At 49.0% G+C, this 17128-nt stretch overlaps 1 protein-coding gene across 1 annotated transcript; it reads left to right on the plus strand.

Annotated features, from left to right (window-relative positions):
- Positions 1–673: 673 nt before the first annotated feature.
- On the plus strand, positions 674–3292 carry HAND1 (heart and neural crest derivatives expressed 1). The gene is made up of 2 exons (XM_042960041.1): positions 674–1422; positions 2944–3292. The coding sequence occupies exons 1-2, from the start codon at positions 871–873 to the stop codon at positions 3046–3048; spliced, it is 657 nt and encodes a 218-aa protein (XP_042815975.1). The 5' UTR covers positions 674–870; the 3' UTR covers positions 3049–3292.
- Positions 3293–17128: the final 13836 nt, after the last annotated feature.

Genomic DNA, 17128 nt, shown 5'->3' on the forward strand with positions numbered 1-17128 from the left:
AGTCTTCTCCAGCCAGTGGCAGTCTTTGGGATGGTGTAGATGCCTTGGGCAGAAGAGCATGCCCTACTGGGCTCCACAGTACGGTTCACAGTCCCTGCCAGGTGGGAATGATGACTAAGGGCTGGGAGTGCTTAGGGGAGACCATTAAGGGCCTATGCTGCCTCCAGCAAGGACCTCTCATCTTCTGACTCGGAGGCTGATGGGAGTAGATGGAGCTCAGGACTGAGAATGGCTAGAATTTCGATTCTGAATTCTGTACAGTCTAGAAACAAGAAACTTTCTCTGTCTGGGTCTCAGTTTCCGTATCTGTAAAATCAAAGAGTGGGCTCTACATGAAGGCCTTCTTTTCGCTGGATGATTCTGGATGGCTTTCCTTGGGTCCACAGGAAGGAGGTGGCAGCCACCGTCTAGGGTGTTGACAGGCTTGTGCCTCAAGTACATAGCCCCCGCCTCCGCCCAGCCGGGAACTGGGGGTGGGGAGGCAGAGGCGGGGCCGCCTCCCTGTCCCCGCAGGCGGCCTAGAGTCCGGTGGTGCGAGCTGAGCTTAAAGCCAGGGACGGCCACCCCTTTTCCTCCTCCCCGCCCCCCTGCCATTGGCTCCGGGGAGAGGTTGACATCAAAGCCGTGGCCTTATATAAGCCAGACCCTGAAGAGGAGGCCGAAGAAGGGTTAAATAGGTCTCCCGGCGTCGGCGTCCTAGCTCGCGAGAGGCCGGTGGGCTGCGCGTCTGTCTCCAGCCTTGCCCCAGACTCTCCGAAAGCGGCGTCCAGCAGAGCGCCGCCCCAGAGCCCACGGGTGGCCCCGGCAGTCTCTCGGGCGCATGGGGCGGCGCTAATCGGGCTGGAGGCGCAGGCCAGGGGCCGCTCCAACATGAACCTCGTGGGCAGCTACGCACACCATCACCACCATCACCACCATCACCACCCACACCCAACGCACCCCATGCTCCACGAACCCTTCCTCTTCGGCCCGGCCTCGCGCTGTCACCAGGAGCGGCCCTACTTCCAGAGCTGGCTGCTGAGCCCCGCTGACGCTGCCCCAGACTTCCCCGCCGGCGGGCCACCGCCCACAGCCGCGGCGGCCACCGCTGCCTACGGTCCGGACGCCAGGCCCGGCCAGAGCCCCGCGCGGCTGGAGGCGCTCGGCGGCCGGCTGGGCCGGCGGAAAGGCTCGGGACCCAAGAAGGAGCGGAGGCGCACGGAGAGCATTAACAGCGCGTTCGCAGAGCTGCGCGAGTGCATCCCCAACGTGCCTGCCGACACCAAGCTCTCCAAGATCAAGACACTGCGCCTGGCCACCAGCTACATCGCCTATCTGATGGACGTGCTGGCCAAGGACGCTCAGGCCGGCGACCCCGAAGCCTTCAAGGCCGAACTCAAGAAGGCGGATGGCGGCCGCGAGAGCAAGCGGAAAAGGGAGCTGGTAAGTCAGGGGGCCTGCAGGCGCCGGCCAAGGGTGCGGGCTGGGTGAGCACCCGCAGGCCCTGTATGAGCGGAAGGGGTTTGCGTTGCTGTGTGTGCGATTTTGAGAGGCTGCGGAGAGCTCTGAGGCCGTAGTGTGGGATCGCGTGTGTGGTGGGAGGCAGATTCATATTTGAATTAATTTGTAGGGAAGATTCAGACCCGAGAAAATGCACACATCTTCTATTTCGCTTCCAATTTCAAAGGGGTCTTGATCCATCCCCGGGCTTTCCGGGAATCCACGTTAAGAATGCTGCAGGAATTTGTTACTTTAATGTGCCTGAGTGTCGATTTATGCACGTGGACTCAGTTACTGTTTTCCAAGGGTTTTTGCTGGAGAGGCTAGGCTACTTCCATTGTTGTACGGATAGGGAAATTGAGGCCCAGAGTCGGACGGGGAGGTAAAGGTCATCTACCCGAGGACTCAGAGGTGGAGCTGGGGTAAAACAAGTCAGGTCTTCTACTCCCATTCCGGGGCGCGTCCCACTGCCCCACTGCCCACGAGCTAGTTCTGAGGGCGACCTTGATTGTTTTGTGTGTAAAGGCTGACAAGCAAGAGGCACGGGTCTCACCTACTGCTTTTGGCTTTGGAGATCGCAGTCCCTACTCGATCCTCTCCAGTGAGGGCGACACTTACTGGAGCGCGGTTCCGCTGGGCTAGGGCTCTGGGACCTCCGAAAGAGGCGATTTCCAGGCTGGCGAACTATTTTCTCTAAATTGCTGCGCTCAGGCCCGCCGCACGTTTGGCTGTAGAGCCCCGCCGGGTTTTCTTTGACCCACAGGGGCTGTAGTAAACTAGGGATAGCTCATCTGGGGAGACTGGGAAAGATCGATAGGCATCGAGTCTCCAAACAGCCGTCGGGATGTAGGAGAGGCAGGCCGGGGCGATGCCTGCCCGCCGGGAGTTTTTGGGCGTATCCCCACCCACTGTTGGTCGCCGCCTCCTTCAAGTAGCACCGCTTGCTTTCTGCTAAGAGCCGGGAAGGAGGATGGCGGGCCAGGCCCACTGGTTCCTCCTTCGCCCAGCCACCTGAGGCTCCCAGTCCACTAGCAGAGGGACTCAACCCAGTAACCAGCCCAGACGCTAAACTAGGTTGGAAAGCGAGTGGGACTTGTGGGGGGAGCAGGTCCAAGAGCGGGAAAATTGTCGAGTCCCACTCTTCCCATTCCAACGCCTCTGCGGCCATCCTTTGGCGCCCTAAAGCCAAAACTACGCGCATCAATTTCACCAGGCACAGAAAATCCTCGTTACCAAACCTCCAGAAGTTGCCCAGCCCATCCGGGCCCCCAGGAACTCTGGCGCATAAAGGCAAATTTACGAGCCTGTTTGTCTATGTCGCAAACAGAAATCCGTCACTTATTTAAAGGCGCCCAGTTACTTCTCCCAAAACCTTCTCCCCACCCCAACTCTATGCCTGGGCGATCGGAGCAGAAAAATTTAAACCTGTCTCTCGCCTCTTTTCTTGTGTGTGTCCTCTGGCAGCAGCAACACGAAGGCTTTCCTCCTGCCCTGGGCCCAGGAGAGAAGAGGATTAAAGGGCGCACAGGCTGGCCGCAGCAAGTCTGGGCGCTGGAGTTAAACCAGTGAGCTGAGGCCGCGCCGAGGACCCTTTCACCGCTGCCCGACACCCGGAGCCCCGGGAGGAGAGGAAGGCGGCGGCGAGGGCCAGGCTCTGGGTGCCGGGGGCTTATAAGGGCGCATCCCGCAGAGCCTCTGCTACGTGCTGGCAGGTCGCTGGCTGCAACAACACACTTGGATCGCACGTGCAATGTCATTTGAAGTTGATTTTAATACATTAAGAGAAAGAGAAATATATATATATATATATCCACACCCCCCCCCCCCAAACTGAGAGAGTGGCTCTTGGCTGCACAATGCGGGAGAAAGGGACTGCGGGACTCCAGCGCGCTAAAAAGCACCCTTCCAACCCTCTTGGGGCGAATTTAGAACCCCCATGCTTTCTCCACTATGCCTTCTGGCTCTCTTCCTCGTTCTCCAGTCAGCTTTGCGGCAAAACCCCCCAGGCGCTCTCTTTCCTAATTAAAATGCAATAAGAGGAATCAATAGTTTTCTGCCCGGGAAAGAGAACCAAACCAGGAAGATGGAGGGGTGCCTTTTGTTGTTGTTCTCCTACAAACAGTGCTGTTTTATTTTATTTTATTTTATTTTATTTTATTGTCGCTGCACTTCCTACTTAGTTTCAAGGGAAACGCTTTCTCTCTTTCCTTTCCTTCTCTCCCTTACTTCCTTTCCCTTTCCCTTCCTTTTCTTTCCTTTCCTTTCCTTTCCTTTCCTTTCCTTTCCTTTCCTTTCCTTTCCTTTCCTTCTGTTTCCTTTCCTTTCCTTTCCTTTCCTTTCCTTTCCTTTCCTTTCCTTTCCTTTCCTTCTTCTCTCCTTTCCTTCCTTCCTAAATAAAAACTTTTCCCTATGTTGAAAAGTTTTTATGTATTTAAACTACCTACCATGCCTGCTGTGCTCAGGTGTTTATTACTCCATCCCTACCCTTTTTCTACCTCAAACCTATAAGACCACTCACCACCCCCTCCCTTTGCCAAAGCAGTATCTATGCTCTTGACGAATAAAAGATTTTCTGAAATTGGAGGTAGCCTGCGTGATGTCTTGGTGGGTATATCCACTGGCCCCATCATTTCTGCTAGGTAGAGAACCTCCTGTTCTGATTTCTGTTTTGATAAATGTCAAACCAAGTTACGAATCCAGTCAGGAAAAGAGGGCAGATAAAGGATTTATTCGTGGGACAAAGAAAGTTCTTAGAATATAATGAACCCACAGAAGGGAACACTGGAAACGAATTAGACCCAGAGAGGACAGTCTGGGATTTATGTGGGTCAGCACTGGGGCTTGTGTGTAGGATAGTATGCACACCAGTATCTGCAGGCAGTAAGTAGTTTGGGGTTATTGGGAAGGGGGCTTGGCACACAAACCACCGGCATCCGAAGGCAGTGCAACTTGGAAGGGGGGGGGCGGTTTGCACTGGGGAATATGTTCCTGTACGTGAGATTCTGATCTTATAGGTGTGTGTGTAATAGTGCAGGAACTCACACGGAGCGCCACAGCTATGCCGGGGGCCACCACAGGGTCTGCCTAGGGCAGCTCCCAGCACGCATGACAAATCATAGCGGTTACTACTTTATCCGTGAGAAAAGTAAGCTTATGAGTGCTTATGGTTACAGTGAGACAATTAAGTTTCTTTCCATCAAGAAAGCACTCAACAAATATTTGTGAGAGAGCATCTGGATTTGTGCAAAAGCGGGGGAGTGTGTGTGTGCATGCTAATTAGGGCACTTCGTGCACGACAGCTGGTTTCGTGACCCCTCGTGCGCACCCATGACTGGGTGTGGGGATGAGTAGAAGCGGTGCATTTGCTAAGGCGCGAATGCGTGGAAGGCTAAAGTGGGGCAGGCAAACGCTGGCGTTACGAGTCCCCAAATAACAGTGTACAGATAACTACTCTTGTTTGCGCGCCACTGTGTGCTAGGCTCTAGGCTAAGCGCTTTTACGTGTCCTAACAGCTCCCACAGTTGCACGAGGGAACCGGTGGTCTGCGGTGCCTGCCCGGGTCTCCGCGCTCACTGCGAGGGAGGCGCGCAGACGCACGCGCGGGTCTCTGGGCGTTTCCTTGCTCTGGAGTTGGAGGCCCTTGCGTTGGGGCGTGCGCCAAAAAAGGAGACCCCAGGCAGCTCCGGGATCAGGCGTGTCTTAGGCGCCTCGTCCCGGCATCGGGGTGAATATGGGGCCCCATTAGATTTGGCTGTAAACACCGTGGCAGGAGCTGAATGGGCCACGCCAGCCCTTCCGGACGCGAAGGAGTTAATAAAAGGTGTTTTATGGGTGCGAGGAAACGGTGGGGGAGGTGTGAGCGTCTCTTTACGCTGACCCCCCTACTTTTTCCTTTTTTCCCTCTCGCCACCCGCCGCCAGATCAAACGGGCCCGCGACTTAACTAGGGCAACACCTCGCGGTAATGAGCCGCCCGGCCCACCCCTCCCCCCGGCCTCAGTCCCCGGCCCCGAGGCCCCAAGGCCCTCGGGAAGGAGCAAAGAAAAATCGAGGTTTTTTTTTTTTCTTTTTCTCTCCGAGGGCTGAGAACCCCTTAGAAATCCTGGCACGCATGGGGGAAACAGACTCGGAGAGCAAGTGGATCGAGGTGCCTCCGTACGGAGGGGACCTTATCTGGATTCGAACCCAGGACTTCAGTTGAGTTCACTGCCGGTTCTCTGGCTTTACACAGAGCTCGGCTCCCTCGACGACTATTTTTAGCTGCGGGAGGTATCCTAGGCACGGTAGGAATGCGCACCCGGGTTCTGCTTTCTTGGAGCCCTGACCAGTAAGGGGAGAGGGTACCGAGGGGTACCGCCCGCAGCAGCCAGAGCCAAGCTTGGCATAACCATGCCCCCTCAGAAAACCCCATCGGGCCGGGCCTAAGCCGCATTTCAGAAGACAGAGCTGGAGCCTCAAATTCAGTCCCAGCCATGTGGTCCCATGGTCTCAGGGAGAGCTGAGGACGGGGGCTGCCCATTGCGAGGGTCACGGGGATGCCCTCCCACTGTCCCCTGAAACGCCAGAGCCACACTTGCGGCCCTCCCTCGCGAGCTGCAAAAGCCCAGCCCTCAGAGAGGAGCGGGGTTGCTCCAGGTTTCACAAACCAGGGGTTCTCCAGACTCGGGCTCCCCGTCCTCTCTCCCCCTCGCCGGCTCTCTAGCCTCTCACCTTTCTTCAGCGCTCCCTCCATGGAATGGCTCTAGAGCCTGGCGTTCGCTTTCTCATTCTCTCCCAGGGTTCAGCGCGGTTTGTCAGAAACCTACCTCAATCCAGCTGAGGCAGAGGCGGTGTCATTAGTATTTTTGAATTAACATCACCCTCCCCCTTTTAATCTAGGGGGAACATGGAATGGTCACTAATTTAAAAGTAAATTCCAGGAATTGACTGTAAGGGAATACTCACTGATGTTACAAAGCTTTAACTGCAGGGCTATTCTGCTAAAGAGTGAAAAATACAAAAGGCACCTGATGTGTTATAATTACAGAAGTGGTTAATTAAATCCGTCAGTACAGTGGGTTGCAACACAGTCACTTGAAAAAGTGTGGCAACTGACATGGAGATTGTTCATGATATATTAAGTGCAGAAAAAAAAAAAAAAACCCTCCCAGGTTGCTAAAGGTTGTTTATTGAGACCTGCTTTATGTAAAACTAGCTAATTAAATATCATTCCTGGAGAAAAAGTGGAAGAATATACATCAAAACATTTACACCTCTACCTCTGAGTTTTGGAAATAAGGATAATTTTGACTTTTCCTTCTGCTTAGGTATATTTTTCTACATTTTTAAACAACAAATAAGTATTTTACAACAAAAAAAAAATTGAGCTGCAATTTCCTTCTAATTTCTCCTGTGACCATTGTAATTTTCATACACTTTATGCAACATACATTAATGGAGCACCCACCTTGTGCTAGGCACTGTGGGTACAAATATAATGAATGAGAAAGAATTCTAATAATCATCACCAATTAATATACAATAGTAAATATTTGTTGTGAAGTTTTATTATGCCTTCCACACAGTAAATATAATCTTTACTTACATTTATTGATTTATTTTTCTTACATTTAAAACTTATTAATGCATGAAGTAATCCACAACAACTGAAATTTGTAGGGGAAATTATTTAAGCCCTTAGTATGTACTATTTCCAAAGATTGTATGAGGTTAATACTGAGGCAGCAGAACACTGAAAGGTGAAGGGCTTTGTTCAAAGTCACACAGATGGTAAAAGGTGGGTAGGCTTGGATCAAAGGGCATCTCTGGCTGCTGCAGAGACACAGAGACGGGGCTTTTCCCCACATCTTAGAGCACCTCCAGGATGTGTGTGTGTGTGTGTGTGTGTGTGTGTGTGTGTTCATACAAATACAGCCTCCTCGGTTGAATCCTCCTTGGTCCCCAAAGTAAGGTGGAGAAAGAAAGAAGTGGGGTGGAGAAGGAATCAGGGTTCTAACCGCAGCCTTCACCAGTAGCTCTTTTCCTTCGCCCCGGCTCAGAGTGGATCCCATCTATAACATGAGGAAGGCGGCAGGCTCCTGGACCGCTAGGTCCTGTCCTGACTGGAACACTCTGATTCCAGGAATGTATTTTCTGCTGGTGAAAAACTCAGCATGTTATTCTTTGCACCAGCCTCGGATATTTGTATAGCACATTCATCTTTCCTTGGAACTTACACTTCTGTGAGCATACGCTTCTGCCCATAAACTAGAAGGGATCGATCGGCGCAGGGATCGTGTTCCTCACTGCCAGGAGAAAGGAAAGCCCAGAGAGGTGAAATGACCAGCTCAGGGTCACACATCCAGTCAAAGGTTGAGCTAGGATTAGAAGGCCATCTGCAGACTTCAGGCCCAGGGCTTCCTTGGAAAAGGCTCTGGATCCATTCTTTCCATGCAACCAACAGTTAAGCTTTTGGTCTTGCAAAATCCCCATAAAAGAAACGAAACTAAGAAATCAGCCAGTCTCATTTTTAAATGAAAAGTGACTGGGAAGAAAAAATATGCAGGGTCTAAAGTGTCTGAAACCAGTCTCCTGATTTAAACCTAATTTGTTTGAAAAAAAAAATTTTTTTTTCAGCCGACAGAGTTTTTACAGCTGAGCTCTCCCAAACCCATAAAAAACAAGGTTTATATGGGAAATGGTGAAAGACTCTTAACTATAATACACAGCGTCTAATGTAAGCAGACATAGACACTATATAAAGCTCCTACAAATGTTATTAAAACAAACAGAAATGCACATTTATCCCCACAGAATGGACAATGGAAGTCATCGGACTTTCGAAGAGTTCCAGAAGTCCTATTTTCACTGAAATGTTCAAACCACCCCATAACACTGGGACCTCAAAGATCCTCACCCACCATCCGAACACTTCCCTCATTTTACAGGAAGGGGAAACTGAGGCCCACAGAACAGAGGGACTTGCCCAAGTTCATGGAGGCGAGTTGTAGTCTTTTTGCCCTTTGTTTACTTTTGGCTTCTAGTGCAGGATATAGAACAGCACAATGACCAAGAGACTTCATAAAAGTGACTGGATATTTCCCAGCTTTGGTTTCCTCACCTACGAAGTGGGAGAGATCATTGCCCCAGCTTCCTGGGGTGTGTGAGGACTGAATGAGATAAGACATACAAAGGACCACATCGTCTTCGGTAGATCTTTTTATTATTTTATTTCATCCTCACAATAGCCTGTGAGGCATTGAGGATTTTATTTCAGTTTGTTTTCTTATTTTAGAAAGGTAGGACGTACAGGTATCCCCCTCTTTTCGGAAGTTTGTGTTCTGCCACTTTGCTTTATGAAAGACCTATGTTAGTACCTGTTTTCTACTAACCAAAAGATTAGAAGAAAATTTTTGCTTAAAAAAAATGTTTTTTTAATGCTTATTTATTTTTGAGAGATAGCTTGACAGAGTGTGAGCTGGGGAGGGGCAGAGAGGGAGACACAGAATCTGAAGCAGACTCCAGGCCCTGAGCTGTCAGCACAGAGCCCGACTCAGGCTCAAACTCAAGAACCTGTGAGATCATGACCTGAGCCGAAGTCAGATGCTTAACGAACTGAGCCACCAGGTGTCCTGAGAATTTTTGCTTTTATGAAAAAAAAAGCAAAAAGTGAAAATTGCATTCAGTGATTGTTCTGCAGTGAGGTGTGATAGAGGCAGCGTGCACCCCCAGAAGCCAGAGTGGCCCCATCAAGCTCCTTCCCCGGGAATTATACTCAGCATCTCAGCATCAAGCTGCCAGAGCTTTGGACTGTGTCTGTGAGCATCTGTGCTCTATATCTATTAATTTTGAGCATCCATTAGCAAGGTGTGTCCTAAGGTATCACAAAAGCTTAGGAAGTTATTTCTGGGGTCTGGGAATGCTCACATTTTTTCCCACATAGATCAATAGGAATTGCTTCTTTGCCTTGTGCCATTTTGGCTTACAAAAGGTGTCATAAGAATGCTCTGCTTTCGGAGAGCAGGGAAACCTGCATTTCCAACTGGCACAAAGTTGCAATGACTTGCCCAAGGCCACCCAGCCAGTGAGTGGATTCCTGGTTCAAAGCCCTTGTATTCCACATCATTAAGGTAAAGCAGGGCAGGCAGGCTGCAACAGCTGAATTCCTGAAACGGAGGCAATGCTGTATGGTAGAAATACAATGTGAGCCACAAATGTGAGCCATGTATGTAATTATAATTTTTCTAGGAGTCACATTGAAAAGGTAAAGGCACTGCGCCTGGGTGGCTCAGTTGGTTGAACATACAACTTTGGCCTGGGTCATAATCTCGTGGTTCGTGAGTTCAATCCCCATACCAGGCTGGGTGCTATCAGCACAGAGCCTGCCTGGGATCCTCTGTCTCCCGCTCTCTGCCCCCTCCCCGCTTGCACAAGCTCTGGCTCTCAAAAATGATATTAACAACAACAACAAAAAGATAGGAGAGGGACCCCTGGATGGTTCAGTTGGTTAAGTGTCTGACTTCGGCTCAGGTCATTATCTCACAGTTTGTGAGTTTGAGCCCCGCATCGGGCTCTGTGCTGACAGCTCAGACTCTGGAGCCTGCTTCGGATTCTGTGTCTCCTTCTCTCTCTCTGCCCCTTTCCTGCTCATGCTCTATCTCTCTCTCTCAAGAATAAATAAACATTAAAATTTTTTTTTAAAAGTAAAAGAAACAGGTGAAATGGAACATTATATTTTTTATACATTATTTATTTAATTCAATATGTCTAAGATACAATTTCAACATGTAGTCACTCTAAAAATTATTAATGAGACAGTTTACATTCTTTTTTTTTTCATATTCAGGGGCATATTTTATATTTAGAGCACATCTCAGTTTGGACCACATTCTGAGCATTCAATAACCACACCCGGCTAATGGCTGCTGTATTGGACAATGCAGGTCTTAAGACTCATGTAGCAGGAACATTAAACACAGAGCTTTAGTGAATCATGTCGATAAACAGCCACCATTTACTGAGCACTTCCTGTGTTCCAGGCAGTGGTATGCAACGTCTATAGGCTCATTTACTCTTCCTAACTGGAATGGAGGGTAGGTAACTCATGCACAGTCATAACTGAGTGCCAGGGCTGGCATGCAGACCCAGGTTCGTCTGTCTCCCAAGCCTGCAATTTCAGCTGCTGAGCTCCATGAGTTCAGGAGACATCAGCAGAGCTGTAGTTGGGCAGTGAGGTGTGGAATGTCTTTTGGTGTATTCCACACAGCGGGTAAAGCCCTCTTTCCAGCTCTAAGTCTACCATGAGTCAGGTGACCTTGGGCCACTCATCTTGGGCCCCAGTTTTCTAATCTTTACCATGGGCTAATGATGACTTTTCTCAATCCACAGAACTGTTGTCAGGCTAAAATGGGAAAAGGTCTTTCAAAGTGTTTTGAAACAGAGAATATAGCACAGGAGACAGGGCCAAGGTGAACAGGGAGGTCTGGACTGACCCCCAGGCCTGTGCTCACAACCAGATGAGCTGGTGCGATATGCTGTGTGGCACTGGACAGATTTCCTAACCTCTCTGAGACCCAGAGCCCTTTTCTGTGAAAGGGAAAGCAGGACGGCTCACAGAGATGTGATGATTCAGTAATGACTGGGTGATGAGTGGAAAACGCTCAGCCTGGCCCAGAGTGGGCAGTGGTAAGCATGAACTAGTGTTACTGCCTCTGTTGTACTTGGGGTTGGGCTGCCTGATTCAGAAGCGACAGGGAATGGAGGGAAGAGGAAAAGGAGCCTGGCTTTCCCCAGCCCCTGGAGTTACAGCTCTTGCCTCAGGGTAGTATTCTTGCAGTTCAGTGGTGGGGTGTGGGAGGTGTTCATGGGAGTGTGGCAACACTTAGTGTAGTAGAAAAGCACCAGAGCCAGTGGTCAAAAGAAGGGGTTTTAGCCTGTTGTGCGACCTTGTGCATTTCCTTGACCGCACTGGACCTTGGTGTCCTCTGTAAAACGAGCGAGTCAGACCAGAGATCTAAGTCCCTTTCTGCCTTGATTGTTTAGATTTTTACAATGGTTTGACTCAAAGACTCACCAAACACAGTACCTGTGAGGGGACAGAAAATACCCCTGAGCCTTCCCCTGGGGCCTTGGGCTGCTACTAGGGGGCGGGCGCCACCTGGTGGCCGTACTCCTTCCTCTGTGTTCAGCATACAGACACCAGTAAGGACTCCAGACTCCCTTAGGCAGTGGCTCCAGAGTCCCAGGCACACTTTTTTCTAACTTTGTCAGCCCAGGGGAGCAGAAAGGGGACCCAGACAGTTCACTGAGCTAGGAGTCCTGGGAATGAGGCTAACTCCCAGGGACCTTGGAGGCCTTTTTCCCTAAAGGCACGCTGGAGCAAGGGTCTGTGTTTCCCTACTGTATAAAGTCTAAAATGCATCACGCACTTTGTTCTGTTTCTTTGGAGAGGAACCACCGAACCTAACACTCTTCTCTTGGTAACTCAAACCCTTCTGTCACTACTGCACGGGGCTAATGCGGAGGGCTTTTCCCCTACACTGAACGCCCCAGACTTCTGGGATCTCAAGTTCTAACAGCTGTTACTGCCCCCCCCCATCTCCCCCACACTGTTGATATTCGACTTCTCTCTGCAGTAGAGGTTGCACCAAGGAGTCAGACTGACATGGGTTCAAATTCCAGCTCACCCTAAGACCCCAGGTAAGCCATCTAACTTCTCTGAGCTTCAGTTTCCCCATAAGAAAATCAAGGATAATAATTGCTTCTTTGCAGATTTGTATGAAGATCATGACCTGCATATAAATACTCCAGCATGGTGTCTAGCACTGAGTAGGTGTTTAACAAATAATAGCTATTGTTTCCGCGGGTATGTCCTGACCACTTTACCATATACAGCTTTGGAAATATTCCTTGCTAGAAACAAGAATAGTATGCATTTGAAAATGATACTAGCAACCAGAAATCAATACCTTTACCGTTGATGGTGGTGGAGCCTCTTTGGAACTGTTTCTTTTTTTTTTTTTAATTAAAAAAATGTTTTTAATGTTTCTTTATTTTTGAGAGAGACAGAGCACAAGTGGGGGAAGGGGCAGAGAGAGAGAGAGAGAGAGGAAGACACAGAATCTGAAGCAGAGTCCAGGCTCCGAGCTGTCAGCACAGAGCCCAACATGGGCTGGAACTCAAGAGCCGGGAGATCACGACCTGAGCCAACGTGGTCGCTTAACTGGCTGAGCCACCCAGGTGCCCCGTAGCCGTTTCAATTGGCTTTAGTGAAGTTCAAATTCTTCTAGTTGAGATGAACCCCAGTAGACAGGCTGGGGATGTGTGGGTAGTTGCTTTCCTCAGTCCTCATCCTTTGGGCTCCCCTAAGCTTCATTAGTAACGGTTTCACTTTCAGGCGGTTTGTTGCTGACACGGCAAAGTCCAACCCCTGCCCAGTTGACTGCACTGCTCCCGCTGAAGCCTGGTCTGCCCCTGCATACCGCATCCCCGAAGCAGGATCCTCAGAGGGGTCTGGTTGGGCACAGGTGTCCTCCTGCTGCTCCCTTCGCACAGTCCCATCTTCCCAGTCGTCGTGAACCCTCAGGAAGTCTCATTAGCCGTCTTAGCTTAATTAAGCTCATTACATTTGCTAAGCCTCACTGGCTTCTCTACGAGGGCACGAGCCCAGTATGCACAGCTCCTTTGTCAGAAGAAGGGCCGGTGCCAGGCTCCGAAGCTCTCCTGCAGATCCTAGGATTTCTGCACTGGAAGGATTACTTTCCATCCCTGTCTGAGAATGAACTCCTCTGAAATTCCCAGCTCCTGGGGGATGGACTCCCTTTCCAGATTCCCTCAGACACTGGGCACACAGCAGACACTCAAACATTTTCTTGGCCATATTTCACTGCTTGGTGTGGTTTTTGGTAATAGCAGGTTTGGTGACTCCAAAGTCCATGCTCCTCACTCTGGTATCTGGGGCTTTAGGCTCCCAGCTGGACTGCCCCTCACCCTTGCCTCCCATGAAACCTTGCATTTTCTTCAAGGGCCTGCTTAGGAGCCTTTTATTCTAGGAAGTTCCCTTGATTTTCAAAGCCTTTTCCTTCCTATGTTCCCCTTCCTCTGAATCATATAGGTACAGTTATAGTATGGCTATACGTGGAGCTGGTAAATAGGTGTTTTGATATGCCTACAGATATGGCCACAGTCACAGATACAGGGGTGTGTGTGTGTTTGTGTGTGTGTGTATAGAAACACGTATTTGTGTGTATACACATATAGCACGTATACATACAACATGTACATCTGCATAGCCACATATGTATATCACTCATATTCATATATTATGTATACATATATATCTACATAGTATACATATTTAGTATTTCTTTTTTTTTTTTTAAAGTAGGCTCTGCGTCCAGCATGGAGCCCAGTGTGGGCTTGAACTCACAACCCTGAGATCAAGACCCAAGTTGAGATCAAGAGATGCTTAACTGATGACTGAGCCACTGAGGCACCCCACCTGTCTAGTATTTCTCTTTTTTTTTAAATTTTTTTTAACGTTTATTTATTTTTGAGACAGGGAGAGACAGAGCATGAACAGGGGAGAGTCAGAGAGAGGGAGACACAGAATCTGAAGCAGGCTCCAGGCTCTGAGCTGTCAGCACAGAGCCCGACGCGGGGCTAGAACTCACGGACCGCAAGATCATGACCTGAGCTGAAGTCGGCCAACCGACTGAGCCACCCAGGTGCCCCTGTCTAGTATTTCTAACCTGATATGAAAGCGCTTCCATGTCATTAGATGTGATTTTTCAGTGTTGACATATTTATTATAATACTTTTAGAACCGGTTCCCTTTTATATGACTTCTTCACTGCTCTGAACAATGCTCCCATGAGACAATAGCTTGTCCAACGAGCAAGCATCTTGGCACACCGCACTTTGGGGTCAGACAGACCTGTGTTTGACTCTTGTCCCCACCACTTTCTGGTGGCCTTGTACAAGTGATTTCACCTTTCTAAACTAGGAAATAGAATAATAGTTATCATCTAGGTGTGCAAAAGTGGCATCTAGGGTTGTGAGACTAGTCTTTTGCACCTATGTGGCAATGTGCTGGGATGTAAAGTGCTTAACATTAGGCCTGTCACATAGTAGGTGCTCAGTGAAAACACTGCACCAATCGGGGAGGCAGAAGAGAGGATTTACTTTGGCTTTCCCACTGACCAGTATGACCTCGTATAGCATGATTTCATAGGGTATGACAAACCCCACAGAGACGATGGGTGATGGCCCTTTACCAGTTAAGTGCTGCCCAAATTTAAGATTGTATTATTGTGGTTGTTTTTACTTTTCTATTTTCTACAGCTTTGAGGAATATATAACCTAAAAACTATGCATGTGGAGAAAAGGTACTTTGAGGGCACCTAAAACATTGCTTTAATTTTATAGATTTGGTGAAAATGATTCATGCCCATTATAAATGATTTAGATGACACCAAGAAGGCACAAAGAGGAAAGGAAAACTCCAAATCCCACCAACCAGGACTAACCAAGGCTGGCATGGTGCTTGTGGCCTTCCTTTACCTGCTACCCCTGTGGTGCCCAGGGCAGGACAGGACAGGCTTCAGCTGTTCGGTAAATGTCTCTTGACCTCAACCAGACTGAGTCATTCACAGCGGCATGCTCTGGCTCTGTCCCTCTCGGCCAACCTCTGACAGTTTCATTAACCCCACTAAATCACGCAGGTGCCTTTACACCTCCTGGGCTTGTTAATCTCCGCTCAGCTCTGGGAAGTTAAAACCTGGCTGGAAAGTTGGATGTACCTTGTTAACCTCCATTAAACCCTATTAAATTTCCTAACTAGAGTCTTAGTGGCTTCTAGGAATCCCTCATTAAAGTTTAGTAAATTCAGTTGATTTGGACAAGGGTAACTGCGGCTCTATTCCTTCCAAGTGTGGCATTCCTGATTTCCTGGACGGTGAGGCTGACATGTCCCTCGGACCAGATGACCCTTGGACCCAATCCCAGGAGTGCCTCTAGCTTTTTAACTTGGGAAAGCTCCTCCTCTCCAAGCCTGCATTTACACCTCTATAAATTGGAGTTAACAACAGCTCCTATTTTATGTAATTGTAGTGAGATGAAATGAATCAATGCAGGTAAAACTAGCAGCGTGTTGTCTGGAATGCACTTGATAGCTATTATTGTTTCTAGATGTTAATGATCCCTATAAACTAAAAACTGTTAAGCAAATGGAAGATTCAATTCTGGACATTTATAATGTTGCCCAATATGCCAGGCAGAGTGCTAGGAACGGTGGATTATTTTCATTCTGGTTTTATCCAGACTGAAGAGTATCCATTCCAGTGATGCATTTTAACAGTGTCTCTGTGGCTGTGCATGTCACTCTATTTGCTCAGGCTCTGCCACCTCTGAGCTGTTCCAGGTGGAACACAGTTACTTTCTTGTCCTGAGTCTTGGGTGTGTGTGTGTGTGTTTGGGGGCGAGGGTTCAGTTCAGTGGTTCCTAAACCTGGATGTGCATACAAATGCTCTAGGAGATTTTATAAAAATGGTTTCCTGGACCCCACTTGAGGGGATTTTCATTTAGTAGGATCTCATTGGGAACTTTTAACAAGTATTCTCAGTGAGGCTGAAGCTGCTGGATTGTAACCTCTGGACCAGATTCTTTATTGAGTTTAAGTCTTGCTCGGGGAAATTAAAAAATTCACATTCTTGGAATTCAGCCCCTGAGCTTTTTGTTCGGACAATCTGGGATGGAGGACCAGGAATTGGCATTGTATACAGCATTCTTAGGGGATTCTTAGCGGCGGGAAGTGGCAAGAGCCACACTTGCAAAAACGTTGGACTTCAGACGATCTGATGTTCAATATTCTAAGAGTCTATTTTGAATAAAGGGTGTCTGGTTCCTAGTGAAACTTCTGCACGTTAAGACGTGGGTTCATCCTTCCAACATGAGTCATGTCTACGGATCCTCACAGGAGGTGGACTCCAGCAGAGGTCAGTTTAGGGGAAGCTTGGGAACAAAGCGCCTCTTTGAGGTTCAGTGGGTGCGGGGTTAGAGGACATCAGGCAGCGCGATGCTTCTCTGTGAAAGAATGGGAGGGCAGCAGGCAAAGGAACGGAGAGAACTATTTATGTTACACTCACATGGAGAGAACATGGTATGCAAATTAGGACTTCCTTTGCTGTCTGAAGGAAATCTGCTCAGGACTCACCTAAATAATGGCGGCCTTCGGCAGCAATCCATCACTAATCCTGTGGGCTCCCACGGACAGCTAAGACTCCCCACCCACAATGCCCCCAAAATGCCCCCTGAAAAGTCACCCTCCACACAAGGAAGTGGAATGGGAGTGGGGTGGCGAGGAGGGCAACCGCACTGTCAATGCTGTTTAAAGTTTCAGAGTTAGTATTTATTACTTCTGGTTAACTAGTAAGATGAAGACAAACATTCACTGTGGGCACCTGTGTGGCTCAGTGGGTTAAGCGCCCGATCTTGATTTCTACTCAGGTCATGATCTCATGGTTCATGAGCTTGAGCCCCACGTGGGGCTCACACTGATGGCACAGACCCTGCTTGGGATTCTCTCTGCCCCTCCCCTGCATGCATGCACTCTCTCTCTCAAAAAACAAAAACAAAAAAACTAAACTTAAAAAATATATATTTATTGCATTTTA

This window comes from Panthera tigris, chromosome A1, assembly GCF_018350195.1.
Source record: "Panthera tigris isolate Pti1 chromosome A1, P.tigris_Pti1_mat1.1, whole genome shotgun sequence".
Taxonomy (NCBI): Eukaryota; Metazoa; Chordata; class Mammalia; order Carnivora; family Felidae; genus Panthera; species Panthera tigris.